The sequence below is a fragment of the Muscardinus avellanarius genome (assembly GCF_963383645.1).
Source record: "Muscardinus avellanarius genome assembly, chromosome: 1".
NCBI lineage: Eukaryota > Metazoa > Chordata > Mammalia > Rodentia > Gliridae > Muscardinus > Muscardinus avellanarius.
Genome location: NC_137786.1, coordinates 100,425,118 through 100,452,513, shown reverse-complemented (window position 1 = coordinate 100,452,513; position 27,396 = coordinate 100,425,118). Strand labels below are relative to the sequence as shown.

The following is a 27,396-nucleotide window of genomic DNA, read 5'->3' as shown; positions in this document are numbered from 1 at the left end:
AAACTGGATATCCATATGTAGAAGAATGAAACTGACTCCTATCCCTACCCTGCACAGAAGTCAAAGTGGGTCCTAAACCTAGGAACTAGACCAAAACTTTACAACTACTAAAAGAAAACAGGATCGGCTCTCTCTCCAACATACAGGATCACAGAAACTTTCAGTAAGACCCCTAAAGCTCATGAAATAAAACAAAAAATAAATAGGATGACATCAAATGAAAAAGCTTCTACACAGCAAAAGAAACAAGAACATGAAGAGGCCAGGCATAGTGGTGCAGGCTCCAAGTCAGCCTCAGTAACTTAGCAAGACCCAGTTTCTGAATTACAAAACAAAAGAAAAAAACTAAATACGGCTGGGTATGTAGCTTAGCAACACAGTGCCCCTAATTTCAATTAAAACAATAAATAAATAAAAATTTAAAAACCAAGCCAGGTAGGGTGGTATACTCCTATAATCCTAGTACTTGAGAAGCTGAGACAGGAGGATCGCAGATTCAAAGCCAGCCTCAGCAACATAGTGAGAACTTGTTTCAAAAAAAAAAAAAAAAAAGGACTGGGGGGTGGGAGTAGCTCAGAGGGAGAATGCTCCCTGGGTTCTATATCCAGAAACACACACACACAAACACACACACAAACACACACACACACACACACACACACACACACACACACACACAAACATCAAAGGGAAAAAAATGAATAGACAACTGAACTAAATAGACATTTCTTGGAAGAAGAAATATAAAAGGCCAAGAAATGTATGAAACAATGTTCAAGATCCTTAGTAATCAGAAAAATACAAATCAAAATTGCACCGAGATTTCATCTCACTCAAGTTAGAACGGCAATCATAAAAAATACATTAGCTGGGCATGGTGGCACGTGGCTGTAATCCCAGTATTTGAGAGGCTGAGACAGAAGGACTGCAGGTTTGAAGTCAGCCCCAACAACTAGCAAGAGCCTATTTTTTATTTATTTATTTTTTTAATTTTTAATTTTTTTCAACTTATTTTTATTGGTGCATTGTAATCATACATCACATTGGAATTAAGACTTGAGAGGATATACAAGCACACATCATCCAATTAGCCCTCATCCAGTCCCCATTCCATTCCCTCTCCCTCCCTCTATCCTATGCTTGTTTGGTGATTAACTTTGATACATATGTTTATGTACCTCCTGCTTTTTAAAGAGGCTCCATCCTCCCCTATTCCATACCCTCTGATTGGTCACCTTAATTGCTTCACTATAGGGCCCTTTCTATAGCTCGACCACTTCCTGTTGCCCCTTTCCTCCTAGTTATTGCTGATTAGGGGAAGCATCTGGTTTTAATTTTCTGCGATATTTCTCTGTGCATGCCGTGTTGCAAATACCGATCCCACTCTTGACGGCCCCAGTTGTGACCTGGCTACCCAGTGGACTGATCCAGACCTCGCTGGCTCAAGCAGCGGCCTTGCCTATTGGAAGGCCCCTGTTCTGGCCTCGCTGGCCCTGACACTGGCCTAACCCCTCAGCTGGCTCCGATCCCAGCCTCGGAGGCCCCAGCACCGGCCTTCCTCACGGCACGCTCTGATGTTAGCTGATGGCCTAACTCCTCAGCAGGCTCCAATCCAGGCCTCGGAGGCCTCAGTACCGGCCTTGCCTCACGGCAGGCTCCAATCCCGGCCTCGCTGGCCCCAACACCGGCCTAACCCCTCGGCAGGCTCCGATCCCGGCCTCAGAGGCCCCAGCACCGGTCTTGCTTCACGGCAGGCTCCGATCCCGGCCTCGCTGGCCCCAGCACCGGCCTAACTCCTCGGCAGGCTCCGATCCCGGCCTCAGAGGCCTCAATAGCAGCTTTGCCTCACAGAAGGCTCCAATGCCGGCCAGTGGCCCCGGCACCGGCCTAACCCCTCAGCAGGCTGCAAGAGCCGATTTTAAAATAAGGGCTGGGATATATCTTGAAGGTAGAATTCCCTGGATCCTATTCCCATACCAAAGCAAAAAATAAAAATAGTAATGATAAATATTAATGAGGATGTGGAGAGGGAAAGTATTCATATACTGTTAGTGGCATTGTAAATTAGTACAAATACTATGGGAACTATTATGGAGATTCTTCAAGACTAAGAAATGAACTTCCATATGACCCAACTAGCTATACCACTTCTTTCCAAAAGAATTAAAAGTTGCTGGGCGTGGTGGCACACACTTGTAATCCCCGAGCTTGGGAGGCGGAGACAGGAGCGCAGGCAGGTTCGAAGCCAGCCTCACTGGCTTAAGAGACACTGTTTCCAAATAAAAAGTATAAAATAGGTCTGGGAGTGTAGCCCAGAGGTGGAAGGGCTTCCAGGAACCCCAGTACCACCAAAAAAAAAAAAAAAAAAAAGCCACGCATGGTGGCCCAGGCTTGTAATTCAAGCATTTTGGAGTCTGAGACAGGAGAAAGGAGAATCACAGTTTGTGGACAGCCTCAGCTACTAAACAGTGAGTCCCTTTGCAACTCAGTGAAACCCTGTATCAAAATAAAGGATAAAAAAATAAGGCTGGTTAAAAAAAATAAGAGGTAGAATGCCCTGGGTTCCATCTCCCTGGGATAAGAAAGAAAGAAAGAAAGAAAGAAAGAAAGAAAGAAAGAAAGAAAGAAAGAAAGAAAGAAAGAAAGAAAGAAAGAAAGAAGTTAGAATACTATAGCAATTTATACCCACCCATGTTTATAGCAAGATGAATGGGTAAATGTGGTGTATATATACAAAGGAGTTTTACTTAGTCATAAAGAAGAATGAAATTATGTTGTTTGGAGGAACATCATACTAGGTAATATAAGCCAAACTCAGAAAATCAAGGGTTGTATTTTTTTTTCATATGTGCTAGAGAGGAAAAGGGAAAGAAAACGGACCTCATGAAAATTAGGAGACCAGGAGAGAAACAAAGGAATAGAGGAGGGAGAAGAGGAGCGGAAGAGGAAAGAGAAGGAAGAAAACAGATCAAATTATGTTAAGTGCATATATGAATGTTTCACTATGAATTTCACTCTCATGTACAATTACAGTGCACCAATTAAAAAACTGAAACTGGAGCCCCACACTGTGTGGTGACTGTTTTCCCTAAATTAAGCCATCAAGGCCAACTCATGCTAGCTCCTTTTCTGCCCAAGTTTAAGCTATTGGCTAAGTCATTTAGACAACATAATTAAACATATTTCATTCCAACAGCTTTTAGATTCATGGTTTTAATATACTGCCACTGCTTCTGAGTTCCAGAATGACGTATTGCTCAAGTTTAGCAAATGATAAGAAAGCTGCTAAGATGCCTGGGATGCAGTTACTCACCCTTATCATCAGCACAGCTTTCCTGATATCCCGGATGCCATCATATACCAGGCGAGAAGCATCGATAAACTCATTCTCGTCCATGGGCTGGGCAGGGTCTGAGCTGAGGGCTTCCACAGCCGCCTCCACTTGCTCGGTGAAACGCGGCATGACTGCAGAGGCAAAAGGCAGCACGGTTGTGCGGGAGAGCAGACAACATCCTACCAGTGCTCTGAATCCGTGGTCAGATGTAAGAGATGGAGTTGATGACAAAAAGCCTTTGCTTCTACCCATGCAAATGGTTTAAAGTCAATTAAGTGCAGTATTTTACAAAGACTCAAGTAATCTTTGGTCTCTCACCAGACTGCTATACAGGATTTGGATGCTTGAGAACTACAAGTAAGATCACCTTGACGTCTTGTTAACAGAACTCACCTTAACTTAGTATTCACTAACAGGAGACATAATTCAGAAGTTCATCTTAAATAGTGTTCAGGATTAGACCCATGATTATTCCATGAGACATACATGTGTATCTGGGGCCTCCCTTTGCTGGCCAACTTTGCACAGGTGTGACGTGCCACTCAGAACTTGTAAAGCCAGACCTGAGGCCTCCTTCCTGCTTCCCAGCCACAGGCCTGGGCCAACAAGATGGCCCACTGTACCCGTGTAATGTGTGAGGGAGTAGGGCAAAGGGATGAAGTCCCCATACCTGTGTTGGAGAGCAGCTTGGTGGCTTCCAGAACCTTCTCGGTGTAGACCCCTGGCTCATAGTTGTCCATCTCTGAAGTGACTACATGAATGACCCGGGCTGCCCGGCCTCGAATTGCGCCCGCTGTGCGGTCTAGCCCATCCACATCTTTCTCTTGGAGAGCAATGACACATTTGTTCACGTCTTCCAAAATGTGATTCTCTGAGGAACAAGCAAAACACTGAATGAGGGAGAGGCCTTCCACTAGACGGTGTGCACTCTAACTTGGCACCTATCATTTACTGACATGCACTTGTGACCAGCCACGGAGCTAAGAGCTTTATGCATCATTTCACCGGAGAGTAACTGTTCCCCAGAAACAAACTCAACCTGTGGTCATCATCAAGAAGAATTATCTTCATTCCACTTTAAAAGAAAAAGAGAGGTGTCATCCTTCAGGTACCACTGTTTTGTAAGCCAGGCAGAAAATTCTCATCACAGTAACTTTAATAACTTCTTTTCCTCTTCAATAATCTCACTGATCTTATGTCCTAACCAGTCTCAATCAGAAGAACAAAAGTTTACTGCAAGACTTAAATCCACCTAGTCTCTCCTCTCCCTCCAGGAGATGCCACTGATATTCAGAAGCCAGTATATCCCTGAGGGAGAAGGTGCTGGAAAGCAGGTGGCAAGCATACCGGAGGCAAATCTTCTCACAAGATACAAACAGGGCTGTTGTGATATTTGCAGAGTCTCTAGAGAGGAAAACTGGTGAATTCTGCTAAGTTGGCAAGTGGCTCTTACCAGTCATGCAGCTGGATTTGGAGGACCCAACAATTTCTCCTTTAAAGCCAAAAGCTTGATTTTATTTTATTTTATTTTATTTTATTTTATTTTATTGTGGTACTGAGGACTGAACTCCCTCCAAGCTAAATCCCCAGCCCGATTTTATTTATTTTTTTATTTGGAAACAGAGTCTCCCTAAGTTGTTTAGGCTGGCCTTGAACCTGCAATCCTCCTATCTCAGCCTTCCAAGTAGTGAGATTACAAGCATGCACTGCCATGCCCAGCAAAAGTGTGTGTGTGTGTGTGTGTGTGTGTGTGTGTGCGCGCGCGCGCACACGCGCACACTGTACTGGAGATGGAACCCAGGGGCATTCTACCTCTGAGCTACATTCTCAGCCTTATTTATTTATTTATTTTTTAATTTTGAAACAGGGCCTCACTAAGTAGCTGAGGCTGTCCATGAACCGCGATCCTCCTGTCTCAGCCTCCCAAATGCTGAGATTACAAGCGTGTGCACAACGCCCAGCCTGAAATTGTGGTTTTTAAGAACCTCAGAGCAGTGTGGTGTGGTGGCGCATGCTTATAATCCCTGGGCTTAGGAGGCGGAGACAGGAGGATCGCGCAGGTTTGAAGCCAGCCTCACTGGCTTAAGAGGTCACAAGCACGATGGAGTAAGAATACAAAAATCACAATGAGAAAGAAATAACTAATGATGTAAAAGAATTGAAAAGAGAGTTGGTTAGAAAATATTTCCAAGAAAAACCAGAAAAGTTATTATTCTTAATATGTCAGGGAAAAATGGATTACTACAATACAGTTCAGGCCATATTTTAGTTTCTATTAATTAAAAAATTATGGGACATGCTAGGGTTGATACCACATACTACTGAAAGAATAAACATTAAATTTTTATCATAAAATTTTAGAGGGGGATATTTGAACCAACTACAAGAACAAATGGATATGAAACTCATCACAAACATCTTTTAAATATAAACTATCTACAAACTAATTTGAACATACTGGTAATAAGCCTGCCCATCATTCATACGTTGGGCCTTTATTGAACCTAACACAATACTGATATATAAAATATTTCTTATATTGCAAAGGAACAAAAGGGAAAGAAAAGATGTTAAAAATAAAACAACTATGAGCCAAAGTTTTCTTTTATCATTGATATTAAGACTCATCCTGTTTCAGGATTGTTATTCTCCACCGGGTGGGTTGGGGAAAGTACATCTTAGAATCCATGAAGTATGGCACGCTTTTTTTATTCATTAAACAAAGTAGCTCAAACCTTCATCTAGACACCAATGTTTTCAAAAATCAATTTAGGCTTTCTTGAATTCATAATGGCCTTCTTCCAATGACTTTAAACCAGGGAAAGGTATGTCATTCTTTAGCAACAAAGGTAGTCTCCTAGCTATACCTCTAGCCCCATTTTTTGTTCTTTATTTTGAAAAAGGGTCTCACTAAGTAGCTGAGGCTGGCCTCGAACTGTGATCCTCCTGTGTCAGCCTCCCAAGTACTGGGATTAGAAGGGTGCACCACCATGCCTAGCTTACTATGGTATTAAACAATCTTTAAGGGAGTCTTTATTTGTAGAAGTACTTCTAATAGGAAAAACACATCAACTTATACCCATGCACCCAACAGTCTATAATAAGTATGCATAGCTATACATAAATGGACACTCTTATGAACACTGCCGTATCTTTGTCTGTCTCACCCATTCCAATGGTTGCATAGGGCCCTATGAATGGAAGGGCCATAATCTACTTAGCCAGTCTTTGCTTAGACACTTTGGCTGAAGAAAACATTGTTATAAAGACACTATTCCTTGGAAAAATTTTTCTAGCAATGAGATTATTGAGTTAAAAGGTATATATGTTTAAAGTAGCTGTTAGATACCTAATTGCCCTCCAGGAACCTAGCCAACTGGCTTTCTCCAAAATAGGCTGCAACGACTCCAGTTTTTAACCTGAAACAACAGAGTCTGTCGCCGTAATCTTTGGCCTAGATAACTTTATCAGGACAACCTATGCTCACATGAGGAATAACTCTCTTCTTTAACACTTGATGCAGAAAAATTACTCTAAGCCAGGCACTATTCTGAGTGCTTGACATTTAACTCTCCAGGCACTTTTAAAAATCACCATTAATCAATGAGGAAACTAAGGCACAAAAGTTCACAGTGACTTGCTGAAAAACAAATTGAGTGGGCATGGAAGTCAGGGATCAATCCTTACTTCACCAGTGTCTGTATTGCTTCCTCCAAAGAGAGACTCTCGCCTACTGTTTTGCTATTTTGCTATTAAACACAAAATTAAAAATTAAGTATGAAAATTTTTGTACAAAATTCAGGCCAAATTATTTGGCTACTCTTAACATTTAAAGAAGGCAAAAACAAATTACCATTATGTGTTGCCCCAATATATTATTTTTTCTAGAATATTTGATAGGAAACACAATAAACTCAATTAGAAGCACTCTGTGCAACTAGTTGAATATTTTAAAAACAGGAAGCCACACTTCAATATAAGGAGAGTAAACAAATGAAAAAGTAAAGTACATTTCTATGGATTTATCAAATACTCAAATGAAACTGTCTTTATCACTTTGATAAATTTCAAACCAGTCAATATACATATATCCTTGTTTTATGAATCCTCTCTAGCATCTGAAACCATTTCCAATTTGCAAGATAAGAGTGAATAGAAGAGCCTAGGGAAAAGACCCCACTTCTCTTCCCTGGGGGTAGCACACACATCTCTCTTTAAAGTATGGTCTTTAAAGATAAGTAACCCTGTTTTAATCATGTTCGACATGCAGGGACCCAAGATACCCCTGCTTTGCATCCTCATATAAAACACCAGTGCTCGACTGGGGATAAATCTCAGTCATAAAGTGCTTCTCTAGCTTGTGCAGGACCTGGCTCAATCTCCAGCACTGGGCTGGAGGGTGGGGAGAGTCAGCATTGGAATCTTGCTAGCTTCCTATAATCCAGCAGGACTATAGCTTGAAGCCAGCCTGGACAACTTAGTGGGATCTCAAAACTGAAAATAAAAGGAGCTAGGGGTGTAGCTCAATGATAAGAGTTCTTGCCTAGCATGAATGAGGCCCTGGGTTCAAATCCCAGCCCTGCAAAAAGAGAAAACAAAATTACCTTATAAGCCATAAATCAGGATATGACTTGTGGTAAGTACGAGGGTAGCTTCTGGAATCAGTGGGTGAAAAAGCCAGAAACAACGGAGGGTGCTTGGCCCTATTCCATCAGTAACTCTTTCTTGGATGGGTTCTCAGCTAAGTGGGCAGAGCTATAGCAAATACCCAGGCCCTTGGAATCGAAGATGTAACCTGATGGTGGAAAATCATTAGTGTACCTAATCCACAAAGCCTCTCACACTGCCAGAGGGCCTCACACTGCAGCATAGAGGAGAACATAACTACCCCCAAACAAGCAGCAGCCTTAGTTTTAGCCAAACTGTATGAAGGCCACCCAGACTCTGAGCTGGGCGGTCCCTACTCAAAAGCAAGTCCACCTCACTACGGGACTGCGGAAGCACCAGTGCATCCAGGGCCAGAACTGCCATCTGGTACAGCTCAGGGTGAGGCCAAGATAGAGCTTCTTGCCTCCCGCCCATAACCACTGCAGACGACCACTACCTAGGAGTGTCTGGTGAGATGATGAGACTCCTTCCTAGTCCCCACATAAACAGCTCTAGAGCTACCACGGGTGAGGTAGGTTTGAGAGTTCAAAGGCGTTTGTGTGTTGGACATCAACTGCTCACAGCCCAACAGAAACCTGCGCAGGCTTGTGCTTGTCTCCTTCCTTCCTCCCATGACCCTAAAAAGCAGAACTGTGAACAAGGGCCTTATCCTACTAATTACTTAACATTCCTCAGCAAACCTGTAACAGACATTAGAAAAAACATACCAGGTGGACCTCTAAAATTCAGATCCTCTAGCCGGGCGTGGTGGTACACGCTTGTAATCCCCACGCTTGGGAGGCGGAGACAGGAGGATCGTGCTGGTTCGAAGCCAGCCTCACGTGGCTTAAGAGACCCTGTTTCCAAATAAATATAAAATAGGTCTGGGAGTGTAGCCCGGGGATAGAAGGGCTTCTAGGAACCCCAGTACCACCAAAAAAAAAAAAAAAAAAAAAAAAAAAAAAAAAAAAAAAAAAAAAATCAGATCCTCTGAAAAAACGCCATTTCCATAGAGAACAGTTCCATGTTTTCATTTACTAAAGAGAAACTGTTTTAACCCTTTCCACCAAGTCCACCCTTTTTAAACTTATACATTTGTATAAAAATTGAACACACTCACCAGACAGAAGTTTATCCACTAAAGAACTTAATTTTTCTTGACTATTCTTCCGTTTTATGCCATATACCCTAAAGATGTTGCCTGGGTCCCACTAAAAGCTGCTGCAGAAACCCTTTTGTTCTCTGACTTGAAAAATGCTACATGAGGGACATGTGAGTCTATTACATTTTGTTTTGCTGTAAGAAGACTGAAAACCCCCCGAGAACAAGCCCAAACTATATCCAACCTAATCTCAAAAAAAACTAACTGTAGAAATGTAGTATCTATCCAGAGGGGGCCTCTGCATTTAGATTTCAGAATTTGTTGTTTGCTTAAAGGTGTGTAGTGAAGGTGGAATGTTTTTCTCTAAACCTATGAAAAAGAATAATTCAGAACTTCATTGGGAAAAACAACAGAAGGCCAAGATTTCCCAAAAAAGCCATTGCTGCATTTTTGGCACCTGCAAAGATGTGCTTGCAAATGAGTTTCTTGTTTTAAAGAACCAGCACCTGGAATCTATTGGTCTTGCGGCAGCATGGTTTGCCCTGTCTTTTTGCAGTTTAGTGACTGCTGCTCTCCACTTTCTCCAAGGCTACCAAACCCAAGGAGACTGAGCAAGACAGGGACCATTGGCATGCAGAACACACTGTTACTTATATAGGTCACTGCTGGAGGACTGTGGTGTGCATGTACTTAAGTCTTGCTTCTCTTTAAGCCTCACTGACACATCTCCCCCGTCTAGCCTGCAGTTCCCTGAGGTGACAGGCAGTTTCGGTCCTGTGGGAACCAAGCCTCTGAACCTGGCCACATCCACTGGCCTTAGGAAGCCCAGCACTTCCTGAGAGGAGCCATGCAGCCAAAGGCAACAGAGGCCCAGTTTAATGAAGACTACATGCACTGTTACTCAACTCTAAAGAGACAGGATTGAAATTTATCTCTGTGTGATAAACACTGAATTGCATTTGACAGACATCTTCTATATAAATGCAATTTACTATGTCATTACCAGTTTGTGTTTATATAATGAAATCAACTGTTTTTGTGAGGTGAATTACCCAGATTTATTTTTTACAAGTTCATAATTAAAAAGCACTTAAATATTTCCTCTCTGTTTTCTATCTGTGCATCAGGCAGACAGTTTCTCTGGAAAAGTAGCCAGTTAGTTAAACTATGATCCATTCTGAGAGACAGGAGACATTTTCCAGAAAGGGGGGAAAAAAATTCTAAAAAGAAACTAAAGGTGATGCAAGTGAAACTGCTCTTACAAGGTTTAAAGCTCCTAACAAATAGCCAGTGTCTACTGGAGTCAGTACAGGTCAGGAATTTCTCTAAACACAATGGTAGCAAGAGGGAGAGACAGTTACCATGATACATGAGTCCCAGTTGGGGGTTCTCACGCAATGCAAGCAGAGAAAAGCAGCCAGCTTTCTAACCTGTGCCTCTAGGATGGAGACCAGCTCCACTGTCCACTACATGGGAGACAGTAGTAACTTTTTCTGTTTTGTTTAATTAAAATGAAAACTAGCATATTATTATTACTGAATTAATTAATCTGGCCAGATGTGGGAGTGTTTGTCCTCTACTGTAATTTAGATGACAGCAATTATGAACTTCTTCACATGCGACTCTGGGAAACCAGTTCATTACCTGAGACAGCCAAGAAATCATCAATGGAAGTGATGTCATCCACAGCATCTGTAAGAACACGGACTTGTTTTTCCCACTGTTCTTTAAAAAGATCCATATTCTCTTGGGCCAGTTTACTCTGTGGTTTTGCTGCTAAAGCCAATGCAGCATTGATAACCTGCAAAAGATATTAAAGTTCATTGTTAAATATTTTTCAGAATCATACAAATAAAACAGATGGGATAAGGTGGTCAGTAGAGAGGCGATGGCTGTTTTACATGTTTCACTAGGATACATGATGCCGTATGTTCCACTCTGTCACAAAGATGAAGCATTAAACAAAAGGCTTTAGATATGTTAAAGTCTAAAAGTAATACATATTTTATTTGAAAACTGAGCAATTGTAAAACAGAAAGTATCTGTAAGCTGGGTGTGGTAGCACACGCTTGTAATCCCAGTACTTGGGAGGCTGAGACAGGAGGATTGCAGGTTTGCAGCCAGCCTCGGCTACTTAGTGAGACTCTCTGCAACTCAGTGAGACCCTGTTCAAAATAAAGAATAAGAAAAGTAGGGTTGGGGGTGTAGCTTGGAGGGAGAATGCCCCTGGATTCAATTTCTAGTACTATAACAAAATAACAAAAAAAGTATTTCTAATGTCTTCACTCCATGATTGTAATCCCTATGTGTATGTGTGTGTGTGTGTGTGTGTGTGTATGTATGTATTTCATTTTAACATGATTTAAAAGCTCATTCATGTTATAGCATGTTAAGAGTACTTCATTCTTTTTCACTGACAAACGATATTCAATGATATAGATAACACAAACACACAAACAGGACATACTAGGCATTGGACCCGGGCCAATCTACCTCTAAGATACACCACCAGCCTTGTTTTATTTTTTATTTTGAAACAGGGAGGGTCTCACTAAGTTGTGGAAGGCTTTGCGAAGTTGCTGGGGCTGGCTGCAAACTTGTGAAACTCCTGTCTCTTAGTTTCCCAAGTACTGGGATTACAGGTGTGCACTGCCATGCCCAGCCAATTCCACAATTTTTGATATTCAGGCCTTTTCTCCTCATATCACATATGTAGTCTTATCAAGAACGACACTAGTAGAATTATATGCTATATAAAACTGACTAAAATATTTCTTCTTTAAGTATTCCTCCACAATAAATATCTATTAAAAATTGACTATTATTTCATTTTATAGGTGAATTGGCTTGTTCCAGTTACGTAACCACCATTATTTTATTTATTTATTTATTTTTGGTGGTACTGGGTTTCCTGGAAGCCCTTCTACCTCGGGGCTACACTCCCAGAACTATTTTATACTTTTTTATTTTTGGAAACAGGGTCTCTTAAGCCAGCACAGCTGGCTTCAAATCTGCGTGATCCTCCTGTCTCCGCCTCCCAAGTGCGGGGATTACAAGTGTGCGCCGCCACGCTCAGCTACCCACCATTATTAATAAACTTGTTATAGATATTGTTCTGGATGCATCATCAAAGTAGCGAATTCAGTAAAACTATATTCTAGCTAGGCGTGGTGGTGCACACCTGCAATCTCAGGACTTGGGTGGCTGGAACAGGAGGATCTTAGGTTCAATGGCATCCTCAGCAATGTGGCAAGAGTCTCAGTAACCTAGTGAGGCCCTGTTCAAAATAAAAAAGAAGCCGGGTGTGGCGGCGCACGCTTGTAATCCCAGCATTCGGGAGGCTGAGGCTGGAGGATTGCGGTTCACGGCCAGCCTCAGCTACCTAGTGAGGCCCTCTGCAACTCAGTGAGACCCTGTTTCAAAAATAAAGAATAAAAAATAGGGCATGGGGTATAGCTCAGAGGTCAAATGCTTCTGGGTTCCATCCCCAGACCCACAAAAAATAAAAATAAAAATAAATAAATAAATAAATAAAGGATGAGCCATAGCTTAGAGATAGAATGCCCTGGGTTCCACCCCCAGGAGAGGGTTGGAGGGAGAGAAAGAGAAAAAAAAGGAGGAAGAGGAGAAAAAAAGGGAGGGAAGAGGAAAGGGAAAAGAAGAAGAGACACATATAGAAAAGTATATAACCAGTTAAAGTTTAAAAAATTATTTTAGGGCAAAAGATTTGCATTTTAAGGCCTAGCATGTGCAAGGCCCTGGGTTCAATCTCTAACACTGTGCTGAGATAATACGATATAACTCAAATCAGAGTTAACTCAGAATATAAAAATTCAATGATTGTTTAGTACAGTCACAGCTCAATTTTAGAACATTTCTATCACTCCAGAAAGAAATCCCATATACACGAGCAGTTACTCCCTATTTCTCTCCACCCCTCTTGCCCCCGGTTTCTGGCAACCACTAACCCACTTTCTGACTATGGATTTGCCTGTTCTGGACAGCTCATGTATACAGATTCATATAATGTTTGGACTTCTGTAATTGGCTTTTACTTGTGTGTGTGTGGTACTAGACATTGAACCCAGGGGCATTCTATCTCCGAGTTCATTATTTTGAAACAGGATCTAAGTTGCAGAGGGCTTAAGTAGTCGAGGTTGGCCATGAACCTGCAATCCTCCTGTCTCAGTCTCCCAAGTACTGAGATTATGAGGGTGTGCTATCATGCCCAGCAGTTTCTTTGATTTTAACATATTTTCAAAAGCTCATTCATATTTTAATATGTATGTTAACAGTACTTCATTCTCTTTTCACTGACAATATTCAATTATATAGATACGGCACGTGTACGTGTACGTGTGTGTGTGTACGTGTGTGTGTGTGTGTGTGTGTGTGTGTGTGTGTGTGTGTGTGTGTGTGTGTTACTAAGGGAGGAACCCAGGGGCTTTTCCACCTCCAGGCTACACCCCAGCCCTATTTTATACTTTATTTGGAAACAGGGTCTAAGTTGCTGAGAGCCTCAGTAAGTAGCTGAGGGGCTTTAAACCTGTGCAATCCTCCTGTCTCAGCCTCCCAAGCGCTGGGATTACAAGTGCGCGCCACCACGCCAGGCTCTGGATATGCCACATTTTTTTTTTAACTATTCGTCAATTGATAAACATCTGAATTGTTTCCACTTTGTGACTAGTGTGAATAAGGCCACTACACGCTGTTGTGTTTTCATTTCTCTGGTAATGGAGTGAAATTTAGATCCCATGGTTTACTTTATTTAACCCTTTGAGGAATTGTCTTACTCTTCCAAAATATCTGTGCCACTGTGTATTCCTACCAGTGGAGGGTCTTAATGTCCAACATCTTTACTGACACTTATAATTTTCCTTTAAATAAAAGGGTTTAATTAATCTGGGTGTACTAATACATGCCTAAAATCCCAGTACTTGGGAGACTGAGACAGGAGGATTGCAGGTTCAAGGCCAATATCAGGAACTTAGCAAGACTCTTAGCAACACAGCAGGATTCTTGTTTCAAAATTAAACAAAACAGCCGGGCGTGGTGGCGCACGCTTGTAATCCCCGCGCTTGGGAGGCGGAGACAGGAGGATCGCGCAGGTTCGAAGCCAGCCGCGCGCACTGGCTTAGGAGACCCTGTTTCCAAAATGAAAATGTAAAAATAGGTCTGGGAGTGTAGCCCGGAGGTAGAAGGGCTTCCAGGAACCCCAGTACCACAAAAAAAAAAAAAAAAAAAAAAATTAAACAAAACAAAAAAGCCAGGCATGGTGGCACACGCTTGTAATCACCGCACTTGGGAGGCAGAGACAGAAGGATCACGCAGGTTCAAAGTAAGCCTCGCTGGCTTAAGAGACCCTGTTTCCAAATAATAAAAATATAAAATAGGTCTGGAAGTGTAGCCCGGAGGTAGAAGGGTTCCATCCCAGTACCACCAAAAAGTTTTTTAAAAAAGGGCCTGAGGGTGTAGCTTGCAGGTAGAATGCCCCTGGGCTCAATTCCTAGAATCCCCCTCCCAAAATCAATTCCCGCCATCCCAATATGTATGAAGTGATCATTTTTGTATGTTCTTTGGAGAGATGTCTATTCAGATTTTTTTCATATATTCAGCAAGTAAATGAATAATGAGAATAGTATGAAAATAAAATGAAAGAATAATTAGTAAGGTTTTTAGGTACAAGGATATTTATGGGTTATAGGAATTAAATGTGTTTAAAATAATGCAACTTGGAAAGGAAACACAGACAAGAGGAAACTGGTGGAGATAAAGTTGGAGGTAGAGATCTGGATGAAGCGGAAAACTGGAGGCATCTGTGCATGCAAGCCTAAGAGTGGGAGTCTGAGATGGGTTTCTAGGTGCTACAAGAGAATATGCCTTCTGCACATGTGTGTAATTCCTACTTTATTGCAGGGGCATTCAAGAAAGGTGTTATTCACTTGGCCCCAAGAGTTGTAGATAAGAGAGTAAAGAAGATCCAAAGCTCTCAGACTGGCGCACTACTGCTCTTCCCTCTGAACACTTGGGATTAGTATGCCCAGACCATCAATTATAGATTCACAGGGACAGGGAACTGAGTGATCTCCGTTTATTACTTATTAGCAGTCTACTAGTTTCAAGTGTCTGAGTTTGGACAATAATTTGGAGCAAGATATATCCTGTGGCCTCCCACATTTTCGTAATTTTAAGGCTCATCTTTGTCTCTTTTTCTTCTTACCCTTCTTTTTGGACCACTGTCTTCGTTAACTCATTAATTCACTGAGGTATCAATGTCTCAGAGTAGAGCTAGACTTCATTAAGAATAGTAGGCTAAAGAAAATGTTTCTTGAGAGCCAACTAAACATAGGAGAGAATTATGTCTTACTTTATTTTTTGTGGGTCTGGGGATGAAACCCAGGGGCATTCATTCGACTTCCGAGCTAACCCCCCTGCCCTATTTGTTTTATTCTTTATTTTGAAACAGGGTCTAAGTTGTGGAGGGCCTCACCAAGTAGCTGAGGCTGTCCGCAAACTGCCATTCTCCAGTCTCAGCCTCCCAAATGCTGGGATTACAAGCGTGCGCCACCACGCCTGGCTGGATTATGTTTTAAATGGAAAGAATTTTCCATTACCTAGAACAAAGTACAGCTGGATATGGCGGCACAGGCCTGTAGCCCCAGTACTTGGGAGGCTTTAAGACAAGAGGAGCATAAGCTGGAGGCCAACCTCAGCAATTTGGCAAGACCCTGTTTCAAAATAAAATGCTAGGGTATAGCTCAGTGATAAAGGGTCCCTGGATTCAATCCCAGCACCACCAAAGGAAAAAAGAAAGGGTACTCTTTAATCTGCAATATGTCTTATCTCATACTGTATGATGGGGAGGGGGACCTTCTTCATCTAAGGTTAACTTTCTTATTTTGATTATAAAACTTTATACAAGAAATGTTTGATAAAAATATTCACTTTGGGTGACTCTGAGTGAACTAGGAATATAAAGATATTTCCTTAACATACAGCTTTAAATAATCACCCAATATTACACTGGTCATAAAACTCTAGCATCAATTACCTTAAAAAACAAGATGTTATTAATTGGACTACCTATTGTTACTACTGTTAAGTAAGAGCACAATGGACTTTTCAGTCCATGAAATAAAACAAGAAATGGAAATACCAGGAAACCTGTTAGAAAGATGAGGGGAGAGCAAGGCATGCAGCACATGCCTGTCATCCAGCTGTTGGGAGGCTGAGACAGGACGATGGTAGACTTAAGGCTAGTCGCCACAACATAGTGAGGCCCAATTTCAAAATAAAAAGGGCTGGAGGTGTATCTCAGAGGTAGAATGTCTCCCCTGGGTTCAAACCCAAGTGAAAGAAAGGGGGAGGAGAGGGAGGGAGGGAGGGAGAGGAGGGGAGAGAAATGCTGTTTTATTTATACTGCCTCTAAATAATATATAATGAACTTTTATCCTAAGTTTTCTTTGGTTCATATACTTCACTTTGCTACATAAAGATCAACAACATAACAATTTTCCTCATCTTTTTCATTTCAGGGCTTTTCCCCCTCTTTATTACTGGGGATTAAAGCCTGGCTCATTCTACCTCTGAGCTACACTTCCAGCCCTATTTTAGTTTTTGTTTTGAGATAGGACACCACTAAGTTGAGGAGGGGCTCACTAAGTTGCTGAGGCTGGACTCAATCCTGTGATTCTCCTGCCTCAGCTTCCCAAGTGTGGGGATTATAAGCATGCACTACCGCACATGGCTCAAACAGCATTTCTACAGCAGAAAATAACAAAATGTAAGATGAGAGGGAATGTCATATCTTCATAGCAGTAATTAATATGAAATACAGGGGTTTGAGTCTACAAAGAAACCAACGTGACTGAAAGTAAAAAACAACGATGGCCAAAAAAATCCTAAAAATAAATGGAATCACATTCCATGCTCGGACTGACACACTGATTCACAAATTAATATGGAAATAAATAGCTGAAAATAGCCATGAAAATCTTGGGAACAGAGAGAAAGAGTAAGAAAGAGATGGTTAAAAAGCATCATGAAGCTAAAGCAATCAAAACAGAATGGTCTTAAAAATAGACCCTACCACATGGCAGAATTTAGTATATGATAACAGTGACATCACAAATCAGTGGGAAATAGTATATTATTTTTATATATGGTGATCTGCTTAGATCATCTTCACTTAATATTTTATTATCTATTTCATTTACATACTGAGTCATCATTATTCACTTCTTTTATGTACTAAAATTGTTTCTAGATAGAAAATGGATTAAGAAAGCTTTAAGAATTTATTTATTTATTGTGTTACTGGCAATTAAATCCAGGGACATTCTACCACTGAGCTAAACCCCCAGTTTTTTTTATTTTCAGGGAGGGTCTTGCTAGTATTAAGTACTGGCCTTGAACCCATGATGCTCTTATCTCAGCTTCCCAAATCCGGGAATACAGGCATGTACCACTGTGTCCAGCATGAATTATTGAACAAATATTTAAATAGAAATGTCTTAGAAAAATCTCTCTTTCCAAATAACAACAGGGGAAGTCGATTTATAATTCTGACATTATGTTTGTATTTCAATATATATGGCAGATTAAATATATGGTGTTAGGTACAATAAGGATTTACCTAACACCAAAATATCAGCAGAAAAGCAAGGAAAGACATGGAGAGCTTACCTAAGTAGAAACAGAATGTGAAGTAGAAATGACTAGGAAACACCTGGGGGTGGGGCAGTGGAGTAGCTAACTCTTAATTGAAAGCAAAGAAATGCAAATTAATATTGAGTTACTATTTCTGTTCATCAAATTCAGAGTCTAAAATTAGGCAATTTTTTTTCCTTTCTCCTTTTTCTTTACAGTACTGGGGATTGAACCCAGTGGCATTCTACTTCTGAGCTCCACTCCCAGCCCAACTCACTCTCTCTCTCTCTCTCTCTCTCTCTCTCTCTCTCTCTCTCTCTTTCTTTCTTTCCTTTTTCTTTCCTTCCTTCCATTTATTTATTTATTTATTTATTTATTTATTTATTTTTGTGGTGCTAGGGACTGAACCCAGAGGCATTCTACCTCTGAGCTAAATCCCTTGTCCTATTTTTATTCTTTTTTTTTTTTTTTTTTTTTTTTTTTTTTTTTTTTTTTGCGGGTTTGGGGATGGAACCCAGGGGCATTTGACCTCTGAGCTACACCCTCTGCCCTATTTTTCATTCTTTATTTTTGAAACAGGGTCTCACTATGTTATGGAGGGCCTCACTAAATAGCTGAGGCTGTTGCTGGGATTATAAGTGTGCACCACCACGCCCAGCTTATTCTTTATTTTCAAACGGGATCTCACTGAGTTGCAGAAGGCCTCACTAAGTATCTGAGGCTGGCTGTGAAACTGTGATCCTCCTGTCTCTGCCTCCCAAGTGCTTGGATTACACCACTCCAGGCTCTGGGTGGCCATTTTCAAAATGCTATTGGCTAGAACTCCCTCCACAATGTTAATGACAGCTGGCAAGGGTAAAATCCTTGTCTTTTTCTGCTGTGGGCTTTAGACAGATAGTGCTCTCATAGAAAAAAAATGCATTGTTTTAAAACATTTTCATTCATGAAAAAAAAAAAAACCTAACAAGTTTTTCCAAGCTATGTGGGCTCAGTGTTAGTGATTTGTCTCCAAGACTTTTATTTAAAATCCTTTAAAAAAAAATATCCCAAGCTGGGCATGGTGGCACACACCTGTAATCCCAGCACTTGGCAAACTGAGATAGAAGGATCATAGGCTCACAGCTAGCCTCAGCAACTTAGTAAGAACCTATTTCAAAACAAAAATATTACCTATTTCAAAACAAAAATAAAACAGAACTAGAGCTATAGTACAGAGGTAGAACAACCCAGTATCCCCATCTCCCACTAACATACACCAAAAACACCCAAACTTAACAAGCTTTATCTTTACTCCACTAATATCCAATTTGGTGATACTGTAACCATTCTTGGCTGTATTTACCTGAGGACAGAGGGCTTCTAACTGGCTTGCAGACATTCGGACAAGCTTTACACCTTCTTCGTTGTTTGAGATGGAACAGGCCAAGTTGGCAACCTGTAAGAGGGAACAAGGTAAAAAGATCTTTGAGGATTTTTCCCTTTTGACTACTGAGGAAAACAGGCAATCCCGTCCCCTTCCAGAAGACGTGAGTGGAGCACCAACTTGGCTCTGCTTCAACAGACTATCTGCATACAAGGACACATTTTCAAACTCTGCACTAAGCAAATAATACTCATAATACACATTAGGTTGCAGGTTGTTGCAAGAACTCTGAAAGATCCTAGAGCATGTGATTCAAGGGCTTTGCCGGGGCACTAACCTGCCTGAACAGTAACTTCAGAAAGTGTTTTTCTGGTCTAGGCAATAATATGAGAAAGGCTGAGGAACAAAAGGCATGAGAAAAGAACTGCTGGCACCCACAAATAAATGAAATTTGTAGTTGTTTTGGAAGGAAGGAAATAAAAATTCTAAGTTGCTATTCTCATTTGACAGGTGTATGAATGCTTACTTCAAGCTGACTTTTTATTCAAACACAAATCTATTTTTCAAATAAAAAAATAGCATGAAGACAACATCAAGATGGATCTAAGACCATCTTCATCGAAAATGGAAAAAAAAAAACCCCAGGGATGATATTCCTTCGATAAACATAAAACTCTTCAACCGGATTCTCAAAAATATTGACAGCTGAACCTTGAATTGAAATCTTTACCTTCCTATCCAGCCATCCAATGATGGTGCTCATGTAGCCAGAAACAATCTTCCCAAGTCGTATCACCTTGCTTTGCTGAAGCTCGGGCTGTGCTGGGAATGGTGCTCCCTAGCCACTGCTAAGGCAATGATCACTTATCCATGTTTCCAAATGAATAGGCTTGCCAATTCCATTAGCAAAGCCAAGGCCCAATTGAATACACAGTGTTGAGACACATCTTTACCCCAGGTGCAAATTGAGTTATGAATGATGAAGGCGTAGGCAGCGGAATATCAGAGGCACTTTCCAGAATCTAAATGCCAGAGTAAACAAGGGCAATGCAATAACCTTTGATTTTTCACTCCTCCACCAAATGTAAGTACATAAATGCACAAGAAAAACTGTACACTATTATGGCTGTTCTTTGCAGTGTTAGAGTAAGGATTACCAGCTTTTTGTAAGACTGTTAACCATCAAAATACTGGAATGCCTAATAACAAAGAGAAACAAAAGAAGTAACATGCTATTTAAACATAAAAATGTAAGGAAATTGGAAAGTCAGATCCCTTATGTTTATGGGGCCTTCAAAATCACAAAGAAATAACATCTATAATCCCTGAAGCTTATAGTTCCACCTTCTGCTGTCAACTGGGCCTAAGAGGCATTTTTTTCCCTTCAGTATAACATAGGTTTTTCTCTGTAAAACTATAATCTACACGTTTTGTCAAACTTAAGACTAAAATTACTCTCAAAATGTATATTTTATGATGCTACATAAAAGTAGAAATCTTATATTAGATATATTTATGATGAATAATTTACAGCATCTATTGCTTTATCGCCTCAAGAAAGCCTTCCAAAAAAACAAGTATGTATATGCGTGTGTGTGTACCCCACCCCCACCCCCCGGTACTGGGGATGGAACCCAGGGGCATTCTACCTCCGAGCTAAACCCCTAGCCCTATTTTTTTTAATTCTTTATTTTGAAACAGGGTCTCACACAAATATAATATTTGACGCTGGTTACTGAATTCGCAAAGCTCCCTGGCAAGGCAAGTGTAGGAATGCTCAGCAGCCCCACACACTTCCATCTTTCAGGAGGTCTGGGCAAACAGGTTTAGGACTCTCAGTTACTGTGATTCTGCCTTCAGCCCTGTAGTTACTAATACAATTTTTTCAATTTATGTTTTCTCAATTTTGTGAATCCTTAAAACTCAGAAATATATATATTTTGTTTCTTAATTATAAGTATTCTTTACTATAGATCAGATACATGAGTGCGGTATATGCTAAGACTGATGACTAAATTCTTTAAATCATCTTTTCTGTTTTCTGATACAAATTCTAAAAACAAAACAAAACAAACAAAAAGTTACTGAAGACCCATTCTTTAAAAGTTTACGTTAAAATGTTTCTGACGCCCTGTGGAAGCAGTAATGTCTATGAGAGCACAGTCCTGTGTGAGAAGGCCTGGCGGTGCCTGCCACTGACAGTCTTCTCTGGATGAATGAGCTTCAATTCACCCTCCAGGGACAGGGCCGTTCACTTCTAAGAACAAATGTGCAAAGGCGATCTTGGCCAGAGCTCTCTTAAAGGGTAACCTCGTCTACTACTGCCGGGCCTGCCTACAGTGAAGGAGGGATTTCCTAAATCCCTCCTTCTATGGAAAATCTGGGGCTCCAGAAACCTGGAATAGCAGTTAATACTGGGACTAAAGAAGAGTCTGCATCTACTACCTGCAGAAAACCGAGCAGAGTAAATACTTTGTAGAGCAATGAGCAGTAATTCTAGACTTGTTCTGAGAATAAACTACCAGAGTGAATTGCGATTTAGCAACTTAAATGCGTCTGATTTCTACTAACCCAAGAAGTAGGCTATGACTGACTAAGACCACTAGCTCTGAGATCAGAACTCTCCATGCTCAACTTCTGCCTCTCTGTAAGTGTGGACCTTGTAGAAGAGTACAAGGTTTCAGAACTTGCAAACCCCTGGTGAAACATAATTAGCCTTAGCTCAGTGTGGTGGCAACAAGCCTACAATCCCAGTACTGGGGAGGCTGAATTTGGAGGATCACATGTTCAAGTCCAGTGCATGGTAACCAGACCCTGTTTTAAAATACAAGATGAATTAGGGTTAGGGGTGTAACTAGAAGGTAGAATGCCCCTGGGTTTAATCCCCAGTACCAAAACTCCACAATCAGCCTTAAATTCCACTGGTTTCTAGAGTAGCCTGATAACAATCAGAGCTGTTAAGGAAGGCTATCAAAGCCAGATTGAATCAGATCAACAAATATGCCAGCTGTACACAAAAGAAAAGACAACTTTTTAGCTGTTTAGGAAAGTTCTATGCTTACTCCACAATAAACTATCTTTACTTAAATATCCTTTGCTATATCTGGGTTCAGAATGTGCTTAATCAAAATTGGTTCCCATTGTTCTCAGTAACTGCTCCTAGTTCTGTACTTGGCTGAGTTACTCAATTGCCTATTACCCTTGAACTTTTGTAGGAAGACAGGGCATTTCTTTTTGTTCTCCCATAATGGCTCTGTCTATTGTAGGAATGAAATGAATAACAACTGTGGAACAAGGAGATTTTAGAGTTTAAATAGTGACATTTGATCTATAGAGCAAGCTTAGGGATAAAGCTCAAAAACTGTATCACCTCCTATGTGGCTTGGTCAACCTACCACCAGAGTTTTCTTCTTTAAAATGGCCCAAATTGCCTTCTGGTAGTGTTGACCTCAAACATGCCTCTTAGAAAGGAAACACAGGAAGAGGCGCCTGGCACATATTTCATGGATGTGAAATGCCCGGGATGCTATAAAATCACCGCAGATTGTAGCCAAGCACAAATGGCAATCTTGTGTGTTGACAGCTCACAGGAGAAGGCGGCTTACAGGAGTGTGCTCCTTCACAAGGAAGCAGCACCCAAAGCAGCCTAAATCAAGATGAATGGGAACCATCCTAATGAACATATATTGGATTAAAAAAAAGGTCTGAGCAGGTATGGTGGTACACACCTGTAATCCCAGTACTTGGGAGGCTGAAATAGGAGGATTGCAGGTTTTAGGCCAGGCCCAGCAGCTCAGCGAGACTCTTTTTCAAAATTAAATAAATAAAAAGGGCTGAGGGTATAGTTCGGAGGTAGAATTCCCCTGGGTACAATCTCTAGGAATGGAGATACACATACACACAGAGTCTGAATTCCTAAAAGCCAAAAGTAGCAATAAAACCAATAATTCTACTTTCTCAAACTCATCATACATAAAGTAATAAGTCCTAACTGCAAGTGATATAAATTTCAAAGCCTTAAGAAGTTTCTATTATTCTCAAAGCTATGGGGGAGGGGGAATGAATGAAAAGAGGTTAAGTCTCCATTTTTCCAATTTCTAGGGAAGGCAGTTAGAAAATTACTGGGAATAATAAGATATCTTACTAAAAATGAAGTATGCATGGATGACAGGAAAGCTCTAAAATAAGACTGTGGTTATAGTTGCACAGTTCTATAAACTTAGTAAAAACCACTGAATTGAACACTCAACAAATGGGTAAATTTATAGCATGTAATTATATTTCAATAACACTGCTTTTTGGGGTTTTTTTTGGGGGGTGTCTTACACTGGGGATTGAGCTTAGGAACAGTCAGCCTCCAAGCTACACTCCCCAGCTGTATTTTTAAAATTTTGTAACAAAGCCTCGCTAGGTTGATGAAAGTCTTTCTAGTTGCTGAGACTGTCCTGGAACCTGGAATCCTCCTGTCTCAACCTCCCAAGTACAGAGGATTACAAATATGTGCCACTACACCTTCTTCTTCTTCTTCTTCTTCTTCTTTTTTTTTTTTTTTTTGAATGTGGACTTACAGGTGAAAAACTAAGAGAAATTATGAGAGGCGAGAAAGGAAAAGGTAGAAATTCAGAGAAGAAGTAAGCACTGAAGACAGTGTTAATCTTGCGTAACATCCTGTAGTCAGAACTCGGAAAGGGACCAATGCCAGGGCCGGACAAAGTAGGTGCTTCATGATGACCAGAGGCTTTGCACACAGTGAGGATGGCCAAAAGACAACAGCCTTGGTGAAAGAGTGAACCAAGGGAAAAAGGGACCTTGAAGACGAAAAGAGAATAGTTGCCAGTAGCATTCACTCAGGCAAAGAAAAGCCCTCACTCCTACTTCAAATTCTAACCAAAACTCTGCCCTCCACAAGGGTTTGAGTATAAAAATTATACTATCTATATCTATATGGCAAAAAAAAAACTTGTGAAAAGCCTTAACAAATTGGCAGGAACAAATATAAATGAAAAATTTTCTCTGATGGATGGTAATCTAAAACCAAGTCTCAGGGAATTACACCTACAAAATGTGGGCAATGAGAATTCACAATAAATAAAACAGAGAGAGTAAACAAGAAAACAAGTCATCTTGGGCAAAAATAAACAAAACAAAGCTGGGCAGGGTGGCATATACTTGTAACCCCCGTACTTGGGAGGCTAAGAAAGGAGGATCAAAGGTTCACAGCCAGCCTCTCAGCTACATAGCTAGGCTCTCTGCAACTTAGTAAGACTATGTTTCAAAATAAAGAATAAAAATAGGGCTGGGGGAATAGCTCTATGGTAGGATCACCCTGGGTTTAAGCCCCGAATACTGCAAAAAAAAAAAAAAAAAAGGAATACTCAAAACCACCATGTGTGTAATCTGATCCATAATGAATGCAAATATTGATGATAAAAATGGAATATATTTATGTTAACAGAAATAAATGAGTATAAAATGAATGTGGTGGTTCACATTTATAATCCCAGTACTTAGGAATCTGAGATGTAAATTCGCAGACAGCTTCCTTAGTGAGGTCCTCTGAAACTTAGTAAAACATTGTTTCAAAATAAATAAAAAATAGGGGTGGGAGTAGGGTGAGAAAAGAGGATGGCATCCCACCCCCCCAAACAGCCTTAGCTACTTAGTGAGGCCCTTTGTAACTCAGTGAGACCCTGTTTCAAAATAAAGAATAAAAAAATAGGGCTTGTGGTGTGGCTCAGAAGTAGAATGCCCCTGGGGAAAAAAGGGTGGGGGTTGGGGGCATAGCTTGGAGGTAGAATGTCATGTTCAATCTCCAGTACTGTAAATAAAATAAAATAAAATAACATGGGCTGAGGGTGTAGCTCAAAGGTAGAACACCCTTATGCTTGATCTCCAACACCACTAAATTAAATAAAAGTAAATAATGATAGACAGACAGACAGACAGACAGATAGATGAGTAATAGATATGGAAAGGAAACTTTAAAAAGACTAGGCAGATTTACAAAGTTAAAAAGCAGTAACTTCTACCACTTCTATAAATATGGTGACTGAACACTACACAAGAAAAATAATTACCTGGAAAGTCAAACTGAATAAATTATTCAGAAAGAAATAAGAAATGTTCATGCTATGGAAAATATGAAATCATAAAAATATAAAAAGATAAAAGAAAATTAAATTGGAGGGGTCTACTATTTCATTATGAGGCATTTCAAAAGAAAATAAGGAAAATGGCAAAAGACACAATACTGAAAGAAATACTGGCTAAATATTTTCAGAGAGAATGAAGCATTTTTCAGGTGCAGAAAGTCAAATTCTAAACAGGGCAAATAAAAAGAAACCCACACTGAGACATGTTAAAGTAAAGCCTTGGGAAAACAAAGATGAAAATATAATTTTAAATATATAAATACAAATTATCTATGAAGAAAGACCATTAAGATTAACTGATGTCTTATCAACAGCAACAATGGGAGCAAGAAACAAGAAAATACTTTCAAATCACCGAGAGAAAAAATAAAGCCATCCTAGCAATGAATATGTTCCCCCAAGAATTAGGACAAAATAAAGACTAAGAAACAAACAAGTCAAGGAAATTAAGTCCTAACCCATCTCCCTCCTCTATCAAAGAAGTTTCAAGAAGGTAGCAAGTGGTCACAGAAGGTTAAATATTAAAGAAGAAATGGGAGGCATGAGAAAATCAGGTAGACACATGTAAGCAAAGGTTGTGGGGGAGAAATGAAGCAATCGTAGTGTCTAGCTTATGGGGCTAAAAAGTAAGACAACAATGGTATTAAATTGGAGAGTGAATTTTAAAGCATTGGAAGAAGGAAAAGATACTGATTAACCAAATCTATGAGTTAAACAAACCTGTTAAAATACTCAGATTCCACCAATAAAACAGTACATGAATTTCAAACAAATGGGAGGGGGGATGCTGAGTGAGGGGGATGAAGACTCACCCAATCAAAAAGAGGAGTTAGAAATAGAGAAAGAGAAATGGAAGGAGAGGGTTATGAGAAAGAGACAGAATGTGATGGTGATTATGGTAATGAATATCCTGAAGTCCTCAGTCCTCCCAATACTGTCACAGGAGGGCTGAAGGTCATGCCCTCACAGATCACGGCTGACTCAGTAGCAATCAGAGGCTATGGCTTTGACGATATAGAGGGTACGCGCGAAGAAGGAAAAAAATAATTGTCTTGTGTTTATTATTAAAATGTTGAGGATCCAAACTATACAATCATTCAATATCCTTTATATAAAGGCCCTGTGTAAGATTATTTTTACATCTTATCTTTAGAAAACACTTATTTCCCAAGAAAAAAATGGTCCTATTTTCTTCATATTAAAGAAAAAACTATACAACTGACTGTCTCATCTTCCCCTACCCTCCTACCAGTAGTTCAGTGTAATATCCAAACTGGAGCATGAAAACTCACTATTGTCCATTATTCTTTTCTTAGTCCTAATTTTTCTTATCTACCTTATTTTTTGTTTTTTATCTTATTTTTAACCCACCTTTATTTTTTATTTTTATATACTTTTGCTCAATATAAGTCATGCCAATCTACTTTTACAAAAAGGCAGGATATACATATAAGCATCAGTAATAACAAATGCAAATTAGTAATAGAAATAGTGAATTTAAGCCAGGCACAGTGGTACATGCCAGTAATTCTAGTTCTTGAGAGGCTGAGATAAGAGGATCACAGGTTTGAGGCCAGCCTCAGCAACATAGCAAGACCCTGTTTCAAAATAAAAAGTGTTGGGGGTGTCACTCAGAGGTAAAATGATCCTGGGTTTAATTCTCAGTATTAAAAAAAAAAGGTGAATTTACTGAAAAATGATAAGGTATTTTAAATCACTTGGCTATTTCATTTTTTTAAAGGCTTTCATTTGCAGATGATTTTGCAATTACTTCAAGTACATTTAGGTGGTATTAGATGAACCACTTTAAAAGTTCTCTATGTCTATTCTACCTAACTGCCTAATCCACCAGAGTAAATCTAGAAAGGGTTCCTGTCCAAACAGGAGTCTATCCTTAGTCCTGTTCCTGATGAGGGACCGGGAAGGCCTAGACCCTTTTCTGGAACAAAGCCATGGTTGGGCAGAGTGCTTCCTCAATCATTCCTACCACCCTCAGGAGAAAAGAAAAGTCCTGAATCGCCTTGAAACTATCCAACTGCCCTCACTTTGATGAGGTGGTTAAATTCAGCCAAAACACCTTCTCTGGGGATAAGGAACTTACAGGACACTTTTGTCTCACATCCCCATGCATCTGAAATTACCAGGCCCT

At 40.3% G+C, this 27,396-nt stretch overlaps 1 protein-coding gene across 3 annotated transcripts in view; it reads right to left on the bottom strand.

The window, feature by feature from the left end:
* The window catches only part of CTNNA1 (catenin alpha 1), a gene marked incomplete at both ends in the record, with an annotated part of 137,832 nt that overhangs the window by 7,579 nt on the left and 102,857 nt on the right, over positions 1-27,396 (bottom strand). For 2 of the 3 annotated variants that reach the window (XM_080713162.1, XM_080713163.1), the window contains 4 exons: positions 3,314-3,465; positions 4,005-4,205; positions 10,728-10,884; positions 19,075-19,167. In XM_080713162.1, coding sequence (XP_080569288.1) covers positions 3,314-3,465; positions 4,005-4,205; positions 10,728-10,884; positions 19,075-19,167 — 603 coding nt within the window. The remainder of the gene's footprint in view (positions 1-3,313; positions 3,466-4,004; positions 4,206-10,727; positions 10,885-19,074; positions 19,168-27,396) is intronic. The other variant, XM_080713164.1, reaches the window with a different exon arrangement.